The following is a 16,071-nucleotide window of genomic DNA, read 5'->3' as shown; positions in this document are numbered from 1 at the left end:
AAGAAGGACAATATCCCTATTATTTAAGAATAATGGTCTCAATATTTACTTAGTTGAGAAATCTATTTTTGATGTTAATTTCAGTTGAGAATATATGCCTCAAACATTTTAAAGGAGTAACACTAGCATAGATATTAATCAAATGTAAATATTACAAGTTATATGTAAAAATCTAATCTTTTTGCCAGTTTTGCCTTATGTAACTTTTTTGATATGTGGAAAAAGAGGGACAAGAGCTATAAACTCAGAGCCAAATGTGCTTTTGTTGTTCCAAATTTTCAACGCCAGAAGCATATAAAACCTGCACCTGTTGGTAATTATGAGCAAGCCAGCCTTTGCCGAATCCCAGGCCTCTGCTTAAAAACTTTTTTACTGGAACTAAATGATGTTGCCATTTTTATTTTTAGGTTTGCTGGCATGGGTAATCTCATTAAGGTGCTAACCAGGGACATAGACCACAATGCAGCACATTTTTTCTTGGACTTTGAAAGTAAGTCTCTTAGCCCTTCACGGCTGGTGCATAATGGTAAAGGTGAAAGATTAATTATACTCACACCACAGTGAAGGCCAGCCAGACTATCTGTTAATAAAGTATGGGGATCAAACAAAGTTTGCATGACTTTTTTCTTAATCGTAGGCAAGCATCATCATCATATGTATAATTTAGTTTTTCATTTGCTGCAATCATGTTGAGTCTGTAGCCAGTGCTGTCCTTTCATTAGTCCATGAAGCAAGTAGCCTTATGATGAACATTCTAATAGTATGCCTTAGTGACTATGCCCAGCAATCTGTTTGCTTATAATCTTACAATAATTTTTATGACAAATCAGAGTTGTGCTGCATATCCAGAACCAGTACTTTAAGTAGCCTCCACAAATTATTGAGAATCCAAATTTGCTTAGAAATACATGCTTTATTTAACGGCATACAGGAAGTAGTTTAATATTCTGCTATTTTAAGGTGAAATGCAAAGGTGAGCTGTGGCCAAAACTCTTAATATTTGGCTTTGAAATAAATTGTTGTTTCAGTGCAATATTAAACAAGATTACATGTGAATAATTCTTGATCAGAAATTTCTTTTTCAGAATACTAGCACTATTGGAATACTTAAAGAATTTTTCATTATAAGGCCATTAATGAAACTTGGGAGAATTTTAAGAAGAATTAGAGCAACAGTTGTGCCATTGTGTACAGGAAAACTACATTTCACCTCTAGGTCCTACATATCAGCACCTTGAGAACCCGGTTTGCTGTCTGCCAGAGCACAGTCTGGGTAACCTGAAGGACGAATTCATGGCCTAATGAACATTTTCCCTGTTACTGTTTTTTGTTTTTTTTGGTTTTTTAAGTAAATTTCAGATGTTCTTTTTTATAAAGGGATATTTTCTCTTTTCTCATTCTTGTCTTGACAGGTACCTTAACATGGGGAATCTTCTTAAAGTTTTGACATGCACAGACCTTGAGCAGGGGCCAAATTTTTTCCTTGATTTTGAAAGTGAGAAGATGATTTTATATCTATTTTTCTTTGCCTGCAGTAGACTGCGTTTGTCTTGCACTAAATGAATGTTTCCACTTTGCCATCTTTTTAACTTTTGCTTTGCATGACTGAGCTATGAATTGTTTGAGTAAAATTTCTGGTGCCTTCTAGAACTGGAAGTCATATTTTATAGATTAAATTGTGATAAAATGTTTTTGAACTTTTGTAAGAGACTCATATCTCTTAGTTGGACATTATTTTATAATTTGAGATCTCTAATGAAAATATTTGAGATTCTCTGAAAACATTTTTATGAAAAATTTTGGTGGAAAGGACAAATGCTACTTCAAGCTTTGTTAACTAGAAGCAATATTTGGGGAAAATTTTATTGCAGTTGAGAAAAATTGACTTGGTTTCAGTTACTCTGTGTACCTATTGAAATACTTAGAATACAAAATCTGTTCATGAAGGCCATTCAGAGCTCAGTAATTTGGGCATAATATTAAAAGGTAAGTGTGAACCTTAATTATTTCATCTTTGCAGATAATTAATTTGAAAAGTTAAATTCATTATATGTATTTATTTCAGGAATTCATTTTTTTTCTAACTCTAAAAAGAAAAATAATGGGTTCACAGACCTTTAAGTAATTTGCCTTCTGTTTGTTTTATGTTGCATGACCTATTATAATATGGTCTAAGAGTGGCAGGTAAGTGTCATTGACCCCTGTGCATGTTGAAAAGCTTTTGCTTTTTTGGCTGTCAGTGTTGCTTTAGCTTGTCTGGTTGTCAAATTGGGAACAATGATATTAAATTGGTGTTTTAGTGTGAATCTTGCTATTTTAACTCATCATTAGAAAATTGTTAGGAAAGGGTGAAGAGAGAGCTTTTAGGTTATAAATCATGTGACCCGCTCCCCCCGCCCCGCATTTTCATCTGAGATGAAAACATTTGAACAGATTTTTAAATACTTAAAATTTAAGACCTTTTCTGATTTTTAAAACAAATAAATCTCTTAAATCCACAGAGAGACATTACATTTTTCCATCAGCTTCAGTTTAGTTTATGTGATATTATACAATTCATTCTATTATGAATAATTTATATATTTTTTCTTTAAACCAGGACAGTTCATATGAGCACATTAATTTATAGCTTATCTCCATTTGATGGGATAATTTTTGGTCTCTGATATTTTCCTACTTTTATTACATTCCTATTAATGTTCCGTTACAGTTTGGGTACTGTGTACAGGCCAGCAAAGAGTAGTAATGTCAATATCAGGACCATATTGTTTGGTTTTTAGGGGACAGTGTTACTGAATAGTAGTTTTCTTGACCCTTCTCAACAATTTAACAGTGCTGTTTTAAATGCATGTTTAGCATGAATTTTAATCAGCTTGGAGATGTTGAGCAGATTGCTGACTTGAAGATTATTCTTTCAGATGAGGCAACTTACATTAGAGCTGTATTTTAGTTTATTTGCATCTGTTTCAAACTTGCTGTTGTATATTTTCCTGCTATTCTGTCTCCTTTTTACTCTTTGTCTCAAGTTCCTTACGTTTGCAGAATCTTGGCTTTGATATAGTCAAGATCTTGTTCAAGACTTGGCACTTGATCTTTTTATAAACCTAGCATTATGTTGTGGTCAAGTGAAAAGCATGAATTTACTGTAGTTTAAAAAATATTATTGGGTCTTGGTTTTCTAATCTTTGGGAGTTTAGATCATTATCCTTAAAATTTAAATAGCTAATTTAGTAGCAGGAAAAGATAAAAATTGCTATCAAGAACAATAATAACCAACAATGAAGAACTATATATAAAGTGTTAACGTCTTAAAGGCAGGTGTAAATTAAATATTTGTTGCTTATATCAGCCAATGTAGAACTTTTGGTTTGACACTTACTGGTATACTGTAAATGAAATTTAGTGAAAACAAACTGCAGACTAGGCCAGAGTTTGTCCCTTGTTAATTCTTAGTTACATTTTTAAATGTTTTCTTTTGAATCTAACATCAGAGTTCTCTTAATCAATTTTATCTGTCATCCATTTGAATATTTGTCATCTTTTTGGAAATATGCACTTGTAAAAGTGTATTTTATCATTAGGCTACTATAGTGACCCCTTGAAACTTCCTTTCTTTAACCTGTTTTATACCGGATTCAAAATTGCCAACACAGTTGATTTGCCAGTTCCTTATGATTACTAAGGATAAAGTCATATTCTTTTATTAAACAGAGTATTAGTACTACATTATTTCTAGATGAACAGTAATATTTAGGTTACCAGAATAATTTAGCTTTACTATTTCCATCATTCTGATTGGTTAAATCTAGCTCAGTGCATGTCCATGGTTCCATACAGACAGATGTACTGGCATTTTGCATCAAGCTGTATAAAAATTAACTATTCTGGTAATTTTAAAGTATGATTTAATGGAATCCTGTAGTTTACCAAATGAAGACGGTCTTTAATCATTATCCCTTAATTTCCGTGCTTGCACACACACACACTGTTTTTCACTTCAGTTCAGCCTGCCTCCTGTATGCCAGCCAGTAGGTACTGGGGATGCAAAGATAACTAAGATACAACCCTTGCCTTTGGGGAGTTCTCAATTCAGTAGAATAGAGAGAAATACAAATCATTAGAATAGATAGAAATGCAAACTAATTATTTACATAATTTACATCATTCAACGTGTAGTTCAGGAAGGGGATTAACTTTATCTAGCTGTGAGTAGATCGGGCATGGAAGACTTTCTGATGGTGATATTTGAGTTGGGTTGTGAAGGGTGAATTAGAATGTTTCAGGCTGATTTAGTGCAGTATATTGTAGAAAGAAGGAACAACATGTAAAAAAGCCTTAAGGCGTGAAATGACATTCTGTGTTCAGTGAAACATATCATTATCTACTCGATGTCCTAGAAAGAGGGTCTTTTTCTGAAAACAGATTATACCTATGTGATTTTAAGAATAGTGGTTTAATTAATATTAATATGTAAGTCCAGAATTGCCCCATAACAGTTTGGCAGCAGTTATGCTAATGACAACATATTAAAAGCACTGAATTGGGGCCTGTACAACCTCTTCTAGTTCTTGAAATTTCTTACTTTATAGTGACATTGTTAATTTATAGGTCATTCTAATGACAGATCTTTAGCCTGAGTAACTACTATATCTACTAGTTCACTAGATTGTTTCTTGGGAGAAGAGGGACTTTTATATTTATGTCCCCTCCCAACCTTAGCATAGTCCTCTGTAATCATAGAAGTTCAGTATTCATTAGTTAACCTTGATTTAGTTATCTCCAGGTAGGCCAAAATAGGAGAGTAAATATAGGTGGTCATTTGTAAGTGAGAAATGAATCTTACTTCCTCTGATTCTTTGTTATAGTGCCTTTCCACTTAGTCATACATTTCTTCTAATTCTTGTGTCTTTTGTGTTGCCTGTTCCCCTTACCCCCCATTTACAAAAAATATTGATAATACCCACCCTTTTAGTCTAACTTTGTTTTTCCATTTTATTTTTGTGTATTTTCAATTGCTTTTTCCCCATACTTGGAAATTTCTGGTGGCATTTTCTTATATTTATTTTTCTAAAATGATGTAGGATTATATTTATTTAGAGTTAAAAATGCATAATAGCCTTCTTTAACACATGCTGGAGGCATATTTATATCTCTGTACCTTCTCATTCATTCAATAAATATTTATTATGGAAAATCTACTAGGTACTGAGTTTATATACTATACAGTGGTATGTACCCTACATTGAGGTCCCTGCCTCGATGAGACTTGTGGTGATTGATATACTGTAAATATTTAATGAATGAATGCAAGATTAAAGCAGACAGACCCCTTATCACAATTACAATTTCTACGTGTCTTTTAATTTTTTTCCTTTTATAGCTGATCCTTTGCCTCCTTTTGTATCATAACAGCTTCAATTTTAGCAATTATTTTCAGTGACTCTTCTGTAGGAAACTGGTGTGAATTTATTTAAAAAATTAATTTTACCTTCAAATAGTACGAGCAACTGAAATATGCTGTAATTTCCCTTGAACAGCTTTTAAAACTGAGCTTGATGAGTAATCACTGTGGTTACTCTCAGTAGTATAGTAGATACATTTTGCAATCAATTGAATGGCCGTCCGTTAGCTGGCTAAGTGATGTGTTTTTCCTCAAGTAATAAAAGTTTTCATTTTTTGCTATGAAAAATCAAAGTGACAAGTCTTGGTTGTATTATATGATACCATTTTTGGAAAAAAGTGTTTTATTTTATGGAGTCCTTTCCCCTCCCTAGTATTTCACCCTTTTGCATGACTTGCTATCAGTAAAGTAGTGCTTTACCTGTCTGCTATTTTCTGTTTGTCTTCATCTCTACAGCAGTCTTCAGCAGCTTTCAAAATTATAAATGTGACTTTCCTGTGACAGTCTAAAAAATGTTTAATCAGTGTGGTGCTGGGTACTTTTTCCACCCTTAGGGGAAACTGGAATCTTCTCCTTTATTTTTAAATTTCTTGGTATTTATTAAATCTTTAATAATTATTAACCACTTCCAAGGTCTATTTAAATCTATCTGATAATGTTTCTTTTGTATGTAATTCTCAGTGTCATATTTTTCTGTTAACAGCTAGTCACCACATCCAAAATACATAGTTTAGTATTTTCAAACTTCACAATTATCTTTTACTATATAATAGTTAAAATATTGTCCTTTGTCATGAATTCCCACTTCATGAATTCAAACTATGATATGTGTCTACTATTGATGTTATGTCCGTAGTTTCACAATTCCATATGAAAAGTATAAAACTGCTGTTTTTGCATGTGAAACTATTTTTCTCTACTGCATCTGGTGTAAGTATAAAAGTTATGAGGTGTACCTTTTTTTTTTTTAGTGTGTGTCTAACTGTGACTTTGGAGAACATGGTCTGGCTAAATGTGAAAAAATACTACTGCCAAATGACAAATTCTGATTTTTAAAAAATCATTTAGCTATAATATCAGTATTTGCTCCTAGTAATACCTTTATAGCTTTGGACAGAGACAGGGTCTTTTTAATTTTTCAGTTGACTCCTTGTGTAATTATTTTGTTATAACATTTTCATGGAAAAAAAAAACATTTCTGAAAGTAAATTTGAAAAATAAGGGAACAGATATGAAAACACAAATTCTTGAGTTGGCTTTGCATGTGAATGTTACTTATTGTTGCTGTAGTAATGTCTTAAGTATGTTGAAATTGATACTGTACTTGTTGATTTAAAATATATAAATGGTATTTTTTTGACTAGTTGGCAGGTTTAATAAGTGGAATTGAATTATGACTTGCCCCAAGCGCAAAATAAAGTTACAGGTTTTAGGCATCTGGACTCCTAGTTTCACGTGTGAACAAAGTTTGTAAAATTTTTCTAAGGAAAGGAATAAATAGATCATTGTGTACTTATGGGGAGGTGGAATATGTGCAGAAAATTCTAGGTACTAGTTTTATGTGATTGGTGAACAAGAGATTTATCAGAAATGTTCTTAATTCATGTTATAAATTTGGTCTGCCTCCCCTACCTCCAGAGTAAGAGAAAATTTTAGCATGGAGGAATTCTGACATCAAAGTTGCTCTCTAAAACATTATGGTAATCATAATGTTTATTATTTTAAGTGCTTTATGCCTTATCTGCAGTATTGGATATAGTCTAATTGGAAAGATTTATGAAAAACTCATTTTCGTCACAAAGCGGCCAATTCTCCCCTCCCCACCCAAAAAAAGAATCAAATGTATTGAATAAAAAAGATTTATCCTTAGAGAAACAAGTGACCAAGGTATTGAAAACGGGATTTTTGTCACCTCGAGTCTAACAGAGAGAAATCCAGAATTATTCATCTATTAACCTAAGTTTTGTGGCTAACACCACAGGTAGTAGAAATGCCTATATGTTTGTGTTCCTGATTATGTTTTTTGTAAGTATAATTCTCCATTTTTCCTCTCAGTCCCAAGTGTATAGGAACTCAGTTTTTGCTTTAGTATTTCAAAATTTCAGTGATACTATTGTATCTTAAAGTATCTAGTTTTTAGTAGCCTAGTGATTCTGGAGCAGTTTCATAGTTCGAACTCCTCTGCACAGGAATCTGGACCTTTTGTTCATCAGCAGAGAAGTTCATTGGTACAGAATACAAAGGTCTTTAGAAAAAGGGAGCATCTAAAAACTTTTTTTTTTAGTTTCTAATCTTTTTATATCAAAACTCAGTCATTAAAATGAACTTTATAGGAAAATAGTTTATGTCTTAAACCGTAGATGAGCAAGATGTATTAATAGGGCTTTCATTTCTGTTGCATTAAAATAGATCATTACTCATACATTTACAGTCATTACTGTTAGTGATGCATGTAGTAGAAACAGTGATTATTGACACTCACAATTAAAATTTTTGAATTATAATCCTTGTTTGTTTAGTATACCACGTCATGATTTGTAACTTAAAATAAATAGTAATGTTTGGTGTTCCCTTGCTTCTTTGCGATATTTACAAACTTGAGGATAGTTATTCAAATGTAGAACTATGGAAAAATTGTCAGTCTTTTCTAAGAAGTGCAAAGTTAGCACTGGACAAAATGTTGGTCATCTTTAGAAAATCAGATTAATCAATGCTTAGAGTTATTATACATGTACTAAAAAAAAAAATCATGTGACTCTAAATTTTCTTGTGCTTTCCTGCTATTTAGATGCCCAGCCTACAGAGTCTGAGAAGGAAATTTATAATCAGGTGAATGTAGTACTAAAAGATGCAGAAGGCATCTTGGAGGACTTGCAGTCATATAGAGGAGCTGGCCATGAAATACGAGAGGTAAAGCATGTTTATACATTTTCCAATAAACTAAAAATTACTATGTCCCTCTTTTTAATGTCTATTATTTTCTATACTTTATTGTCTGTTTGCATATTACATATTCGGTTTAAAGGAAGATCACTTGCATTATTTCAAAAGTGGTTGCAGTGATACAAGGGTAAAAGGAAAACAAGGTTCTATAAATATGTAATTTATATATATTAAAGAAAAGTTTATTTTTTTGGTTTATTCTCACACCTGAAATTTACAGTATCCATGGTGGCTATTTATATTGTTTTTGGAGGGGAGAACATGAGACTTTCTGTGGCTTCTTTTTGTCCTGCTAGTCTGTTTTTCTGCTCCTCCTAAGCTTCCTAGGAGAAAGCTGAAGCCATCCTTGTGATCTGGACCCCCTCAACTCTGTCTGATGACTTGATACCACAGAGCAAATGTTTGGTGTGGTCTCCCTCAGCTTTCTTCTCCCAAACCTCTGAACTTATCCAGGTTTCCATCCATCTTTTTTTCTATTTCTTCTGTTTTTTTTTGTTTTTGTTTTTTGTTTTTTTCAGAAGAAGCTGTCCCTACTTCTTACCAAGACTAACTTCTCTACCTTTGTTCTCCACCCTCCTCTGGAACTTTACTCTTTTAATTTCCTTCTCTTAATTACATTTTCTTTCTTTTTTCTTTTATTGACTCCTTCCCGGCACATGTACACATATACACAAGTGTCCTATACTACCCAAAGAAACTCCCTGGCCTCTGGACCATATCTCTCTTTTTCTCATTACATTTCTTGAAGGCATAGCTCACACTTTGTTGCTTCATTTTTTCCTGCCCTTCTGTTTCTGTTATTCTTCTCTGTAACTAATAGTGCAGAGGTTTTCAAGGATTGATCTCTTGGGTTTACAGACCATATCGAACCTGATTCCTCTGATGACATTTGGAGTACTAGTAAAGGAAGAAATAAGTGCACACACCTGAAGACACTGAGTCACTAAGTGTTTTGGACTGAGGGGCCACAGGTTTGGGTGATTGACTGGATGTTTAATGTAAAGGAGAAGGAGGAGTTAAAGGGTTCCATGGAGTCTAGTTTAGATTAGCAGTTGGTCCTTTCATTAGCAGGGAAGTTATGGATAATGTGAATTCCATGTTTTACCTCTCCTGCACTGGACTGCTTGTTTCCTGAATGTCTTACCTAGGTACAGTTACTTGCCTTTGTTTTTGTCTGGAGTATGCCCTTCTTTTTTTCTTTTCCTTCCTTCAAATCCCAATAATCTTCTACTTCCCTGTACTCTTTTGCCATAGCACCTTGCACATGTTTTTTTATGGTAGCCATCACTTTTTTTTAAACCACTGATATATGATGTCTGTATCTCCACTGCTGTACTGCTAGCTTGAGGAGGGTAAACTTGGTTTCTTACTTATTTTTGTGTTATCAGCACCTAGTATAGTGCTTAGTAAGCAGTTAGTAACTGTTGAAGAAATAAATGCAAGAGCTTTAGATTAATCTTGCTAATATTATTAGCTTGAGTAAAACCTTAAGATTTCAGTAAATGAAGGCATGTAACCATTTCTGTGAATTTCAAGTTCCCTAAACATATAAAAGCTGAGTATATACCAAATACATAAAGAACAGATATAACTGCCAAAACTGCCATAGGTCAATGTGAAGACTTAATTGACTTAGTAGAACAACCATTCTACCTATGAGAAAACACACAATAGAAAAATGTTCAGGTTTACAATAAATGCCCATCACTGTCAAGAAGTTTTACTGCATACAGTAATAAAGTATTAAAAGTTTAATATTGGTTGGTTTATGAAGAAACAGGTAGTCTTAATGCAAGTGGTATTGTAGAATGGTATCTTTTTGAGGTCGGTTTGGCAAGGTATAAAATTAGATCTGTAAAATTATTTATACTCTTCTATCAGATACTTAATTTTAGAAAATATTCTCCAAAAGGCTATCATTCAAGAGGGAGGGAGATGTAAAAACCTTTATGGCCACCTTATTCATCGTAGAAAAAATGTAGAAGCAATTCATAGAGTCGTTTTGAGGATAAAGTTAGATAATCCATCAGCAAAGACACATAGAAGCTGACACATAGAACCTAGACTGAGAGTTTACTGTTATTACTATGCTAATGATGTGGATTATATATGTATTTGTTTAAATAGTACTTTATTAAACATGACTCTAAAATTGAATAAAATGTGATTTAAAATATAATCTATTAAATAAACAAAGCTTACTCTCTAGAATAAACCACTAGAGAGGGAAATAAGAACTTTCCCTAATGTTTTGATGTATCCATAATAGTTTTAACATTTTTGAAAATGAAAGTTATAATATTTGCTCCATGACAACCTCACCATTGACATTTTACTTAAGTGCTCTTTTTCATGTTGGGCTATGATGGGTGCTGTACCAGAAATGTTATCTAACAGCAGTAAAACTGATCTGAGAGGAGAAAGAATCAGAATTATAAGGAGAACCATAAAATGTTTTCATAAAAGAGCAGACAGTGTCTTCAGTTCTAAATCCAGGCAAGGCAGGGCCAAGGAAATAGTTAACTCTATTCAGTTATGAAAATGGGTGACACTTGCTGGAGCACTTTAATATTATGAGAATGAGCCGATATTTAGAAAATCATTTTTAGATCCTTGCAAGAAAGGTTGGATAGACTTCTGAGGAGAAGAAAATAAATTTTAAAATTCTATCTATTTGCTTATTTCCCAAGTAATAAACAAATTTTTACTACTTGATATGAAACCATTGAGACTGGACTTGAGGCTAAAAGGATTTTTTCATATACATCAAGATAATAGCACAGTCCCTTTGAAATAGTCACATTAATACAGTGTGAAATAAGGATTGTTACATGTTGTAATGTCTGGTTTTCTTTAACATTACAGTATTTCTAGATAGTCATATAAGTGGGATTCATTTCAGACTCCTATTTGTTTATATAAAAAAATCAAGAAAATTTGAATACAATGGCAAGCTTATAAAGCAAGTTGCTTAAACAATGTATAGCCCATTTATTTAGTTTGTAGCTAATTTATTTGAAGCATCTTCTAAATCTGTCTGGCTTCCGTTTTATTTTGCTGTCTTATTTTTTGGTTTTGTATGGATGGAGTCAGAGTACTAGTGTCTTGGGAAAATCTAAGTGTGCCATTTAGATTGCTGATATGTTACAAACAGGTGTTGGTTATGCGTTTCACCTTTCAGATGGTGTGTTTAGCTCATTTGAAGATGTTAGAGAAAGCAAACCAAGGTGTGGAAAAACCGTGAAGAAAGGCATCTGTAAGCAAAAGGAAGACGAAAGCAAGAAAATATATTTCTTTGGGAATAACCCTCTATATTTACAAATGATTGCCTGATGGCTTGGAAGACTGGGCAGAGAAAGAGCATATTCATGTTTATTTTAGAGTCTCTAGATTATGTTTTATTTTCTCCCCTTTCACATTTGAAACTAGTTTTTCACCTCACTCAGGAAAACCTAAAAAAAACTTAGATTCCAGAATAGAGTTTTAGTTACAGGGAGGGGATAAGTGACAATTTCTGAATCACATTTTTCAGGCTGATTTAGGTTTTTAAGTGTTTGGTAACTTTTTAAAAACTAGTTTGGACCCTGGAATTTGAATTATTGAAAGTTTATTAGCCTTTTCCCAGATTGGGTCTTATTTCATTATCGCCTGCCTTTTTTGGTTTCCTTTTATTCTACGAAAATAATCCTTAAAACAGAATTTCTAAGAAAGCTTGTCCGTGATATTGGAAACATTTTGGTTTCTTTTTGTGGCTCTAAAAAGTATCAAGGCGTAATATACCTAACAAACATACATTGTGTCATTTTTTATTCCATCTCTCCATATCCATTGCAAGAATAACGAAGAATGTATTATAATAGGTTTAAAGTATCCATGGAGTTGAGAAGGCCACTCTCAGCATTTCTGGGTCCATTATTCTGAATTTCATGGACTATACCAGGGTTTCCTGTGTTTGCCAAAACCTATATTTTAATGTAAAAATAATACTGTTGTGATTTTTTAAAAATCTAACTATTTTTATTCTTTGGATTTTGAAGGCCATCCAGCATCCAGCAGATGAGAAGTTGCAAGAGAAGGCATGGGGTGCAGTTGTTCCACTAGTAGGCAAATTAAAGAAATTTTATGAGTTTTCTCAGAGGTTAGGTAAGTTGAAAGTTTTGTCATTATGACTTGCCTAGTGAGAAAGACAGTTACTGATACTGGAAGTTATTTACAGTATTTTATGTTCATACTGCTAAATTTATATGTTTCATAAGTAAAGCAGCTTGGTAGACTATGAGATTATAGCATAATCTTCCTATCATCCTGTTCAACCAGGTGTTCAATTTATTTAGACCATTTTCCTCAACAAATTTTGACTTCCATAAGGACATTTCTGATTTTTTGCAGCTTAAAGGGTCCTACTATGGGAAACAGCTTGGTAGAATTTCTCTCCAGCTCCATAGCACATCCTTTCCCATATGTGGGAACTAATCCAAGGTCTCCTGGGTTATTTAGATTGTTGTGTTCTTAAGATCATGGCTGATTATGATCGGTTCATGTACCTAAAGCTGTACGAGATGAGAAATAGGAAGCTAATGTTATATGCAAAGTTATCGAGGGAGTCATTAAGTAACAAGAATTCATGACCATCTGCTTCTGCCCTCACATGGGAACAATTATTCAGAGATCAGAATTGTGCCTTTAATACAGTGAATAAGCAAAATTGGAGTTCTTTTTCTTGGAGAAGGAGGAGGTAGAACAGGTAAGATGTAGCTCTCTAGCTGCTTGTGTAATTTGAAAGATGTAAACTTTGTGAAGTTGGGAGCATAGGGGAGGAGTGGTATAGATGTGTCAGAAATTTGAAACATTTCAGTTTAAGTTTTTGATACGTGTTTTTATATAGTTTTGCTTTTTGAATCATAAAAATGTGTTATATATTCTAAATGAGTACATACAATTTGATAAGGAAACCAGTACTGTAAGACAGAAGTCAACTGGCGGCTTGTAAGCTAAATTTAGACCTGAGACACGGTTTGTTTGGCCCACATGGTTTTTAAACATTCCTGATTAATTGCCAGGTTTTAAAATTGGTAATTATATGTGTTGTGTGTGTTTTAAGTCTTCGGTTGCTTTGGAAAAATCAATAGCTTAGCCAGCAGTTGAGCAATGGATCTGCCTCTCAATTGGCGAAGCTAAGTGGCAAACTGACTCTGTGTCCAGTAGTTAGGGCGTGTACTTTCTAGTTTGCAGTGGGTCTCTACTGCATCCTGGTTTTTTATATCTTGCTCTCTTTATGTCTTTATATTAGCTACTTGGCCATTTGTGTTTACAACCTCTGCTTCAAAGTTGAAGTTCTATTATTATTTTTTTTAATTTGAGCTTTTTATTTTTTAAATATTTATTTATTTATTTTTGGCTGCGTTGGGTTTTCGTTGCTGTGCAGGCTTTCTCTAGTTGTGGTGAGCCACAGCTACTCTTCGTTTCGGTGCGTGGGCTTCTCATTGCGGTGGTTTCTCTTGCTGTGGAGCACGAGATCTAGGCATGCGGGCTTCAGTAGTTGCCGCGTGCAGGCTCGGTAGTTGTGGCTCATGGGCTCTAGAGCGAGGGCTCAGTAGTTGTGGCATTGCCGCGGAGCGGCTGGGCCCGTGAGCCATGGCTGCTGAGCCTGCGCGTCCGGAGCCTGTCCTCCGTAACGGGAGAGGCCACAACAGTGAGAGGCCCGCGTAACGCATAAAAAAAAAAAAAAAGTAAGAGAATTGCTATTTTTCCTTAGATGCAGTATACACTGTTAAATGCAAAGACAAATAATAGTTGAGATAGAAGCGTTTGTGTAAATTGTCCTTTTTTTTTTTTTGCGGGCCTCTCACTATTGTGACCTCTCCCGTTGCGGAGCACAGGCTCCGGACGTGCAGGCTCAGCGGCCATGGCTCACGGGCCCAGCCGCTCCGCGGCATGTGGGATCTTCCCGGACTGGGGCGCGAACCCGTGTCCCCTGCATCGGCAGGTGGACTCTCAACCACTGCGCCACCAGCGAAGCCCTAAATTGTCCTTTTCTTACTAGAAATAAGAATTATAAATTATTTTCCTCGAGCATGACAGTCAGTTCTTTCAGTCAAGTATCTACGTAGTCTGTAGCTTTGTAACCTCAGAGAGCCTAGGTCTTTCCATTTTAGTTATCTTCACAACTTATTTAGGGTTTTGCTGTGCTGCTCATTCCTAGACACTTTCGAAGTTAAATGGCTTTAGATGCCGCTCAGGTCCTACTCAAGTTCATCTTGGTTTCTTAGCATTTGCCAGTAAAAAAATAATAATAATAATTGTAAAATAGACCAAACCCATCAGGCTTACGTATTTTCTCATATTTTAACTACTGGAATTACATCAGGCTAGTGTTGTGTGTTTCGGCACAGGTGCTGGGTTCTGTTTCAGCAGAGGATATAGTAACACAGGTAATAGCAGAAAGCTATCAGTTTTTTATTCTGTCATGTGGGAGCCTTGAACCTTCATTGTGTAGTCTAGGGCTTCTGTAAAGGTATGAACAAGGTACAAATTTAAGATCTGGTGGTTTACTCCTCATCTCTCGGCCAATAACCTGGTTTATAATGTTTCCAGTTTCCTTGCTGACAAGGGTACATGTCTTTGCTTGCATGTGATAGGAACTCAATGTTGAATGAGTGAGCAAGTGATAGATAAATGAGTACGTACATCTGATATATCAAATATGTGTCGGATATTCAGGAGAAGCAATAATAATGGATTTTAGGCTTTCAAGGCATAATGGCCTGTGTTTGAATTCCTCTGTTTGCGGTTATTAGCTGTGTGGCCTTGGCTACATCATTTAAATTCTCTGAGCTTCAGTATCCTATCTGGACCTCCAGTCAGTTGAACCCTCTGCTTTAAGTCCACTTAACCTCTGTCGTCTCTTTTCTTCCTACCTCACTGTTGAGCCAGAGATGAGGATAAACACCACAAACAGCACACAGAATACCGCACAACTGTGAAGATGCACATGGTCCTTCAGAATTCCAAGAAGGTTGCTTGGTTCAAGCACTACAGATAAACCATGGGGTGTACTCCAGAAGAGGGACCCTGATCCCTTGCTGGTTTGCATATTTATAGAGGGACAGGGAAGGGACCACTTGACTAATTTGGAAGACACTGAGCTTTGCCAACATGGTTTAACCTTGCTGGCACGGGAAACATCCTGTACTTGCTTGTTTCAATCTGAGGCCTTCCCAGTTGAGGCAGCTATCTGAGTGAAGGTTTTGAGGCCAGACAGTACATAAACTGCTTTGTGTCTCCTCAGTCTTCCTGTTCCAGGGGCTTATTGGGGCCACCTCCAGGGGTCATAGTGAGTGAGTCTATCCAACGTGTTGACTCCTTTTCACTGGGCTAAATTTATCAAAATTTGTTCAAAAAGTTCTGAAGTGCCCACAATGGTGGTATTACCTCTTGGCTGTTTCAGATCCCCCGCACTCCATATCCTTTGGGTTCTCTTCTGGGGATTCAAAGACTGCTCTTTGATAGTGGATGGTTGGCAGTAGGTGCAAATATATGGCTCTTGTCTGTAAAGGAGCCTTCTCTTCCTAGTCATCCGTTGTTTCCCCTTCTGGATCTACTTTGTGGACTGATCTGTCATTATTTCTCCATTCAGTCTCTTCCTTGCAGCCTTCTTACATAGCTTTGGCTTCTGCACTGGTTTACCAGCTAATGCTTTCCAGAATTTAGGGCTTAAGTAGTCTACT

General features: G+C 35.0%; 1 protein-coding gene across 8 annotated transcripts in view; it reads left to right on the top strand.

Annotated features, from left to right (window-relative positions):
* CYRIB (CYFIP related Rac1 interactor B) overlaps nt 1–16,071 on the top strand; it is a 114,018-nt gene that overhangs the window by 81,970 nt on the left and 15,977 nt on the right. For 2 of the 8 annotated variants that reach the window (XM_024741210.1, XM_024741209.1), the window contains exons 3-6: nt 408–490; nt 1,413–1,495; nt 8,190–8,311; nt 12,382–12,487. In XM_024741210.1, coding sequence (XP_024596978.1) covers nt 1,423–1,495; nt 8,190–8,311; nt 12,382–12,487 — 301 coding nt within the window. In that variant the 5' untranslated portion in view covers nt 408–490; nt 1,413–1,422. Of the gene's footprint in view, nt 1–407; nt 491–1,412; nt 1,496–1,552; nt 2,185–8,189; nt 8,312–12,381; nt 12,488–16,071 lie in introns of those variants that run through there. The other 6 variants (XM_024741207.1, XM_024741208.1, XM_024741212.1 and 3 more) reach the window with 4 other exon arrangements.

The sequence above is a fragment of the Neophocaena asiaeorientalis genome, unplaced genomic scaffold, assembly GCF_003031525.2.
Source record: "Neophocaena asiaeorientalis asiaeorientalis breed wild unplaced genomic scaffold, Neophocaena_asiaeorientalis_V1.1 scaffold177, whole genome shotgun sequence".
Taxonomy (NCBI): Eukaryota; Metazoa; Chordata; class Mammalia; order Artiodactyla; family Phocoenidae; genus Neophocaena; species Neophocaena asiaeorientalis.
Note: the sequence above shows the minus strand (reverse complement) of the source record. Positions and strands in the feature narration are given on the sequence as shown.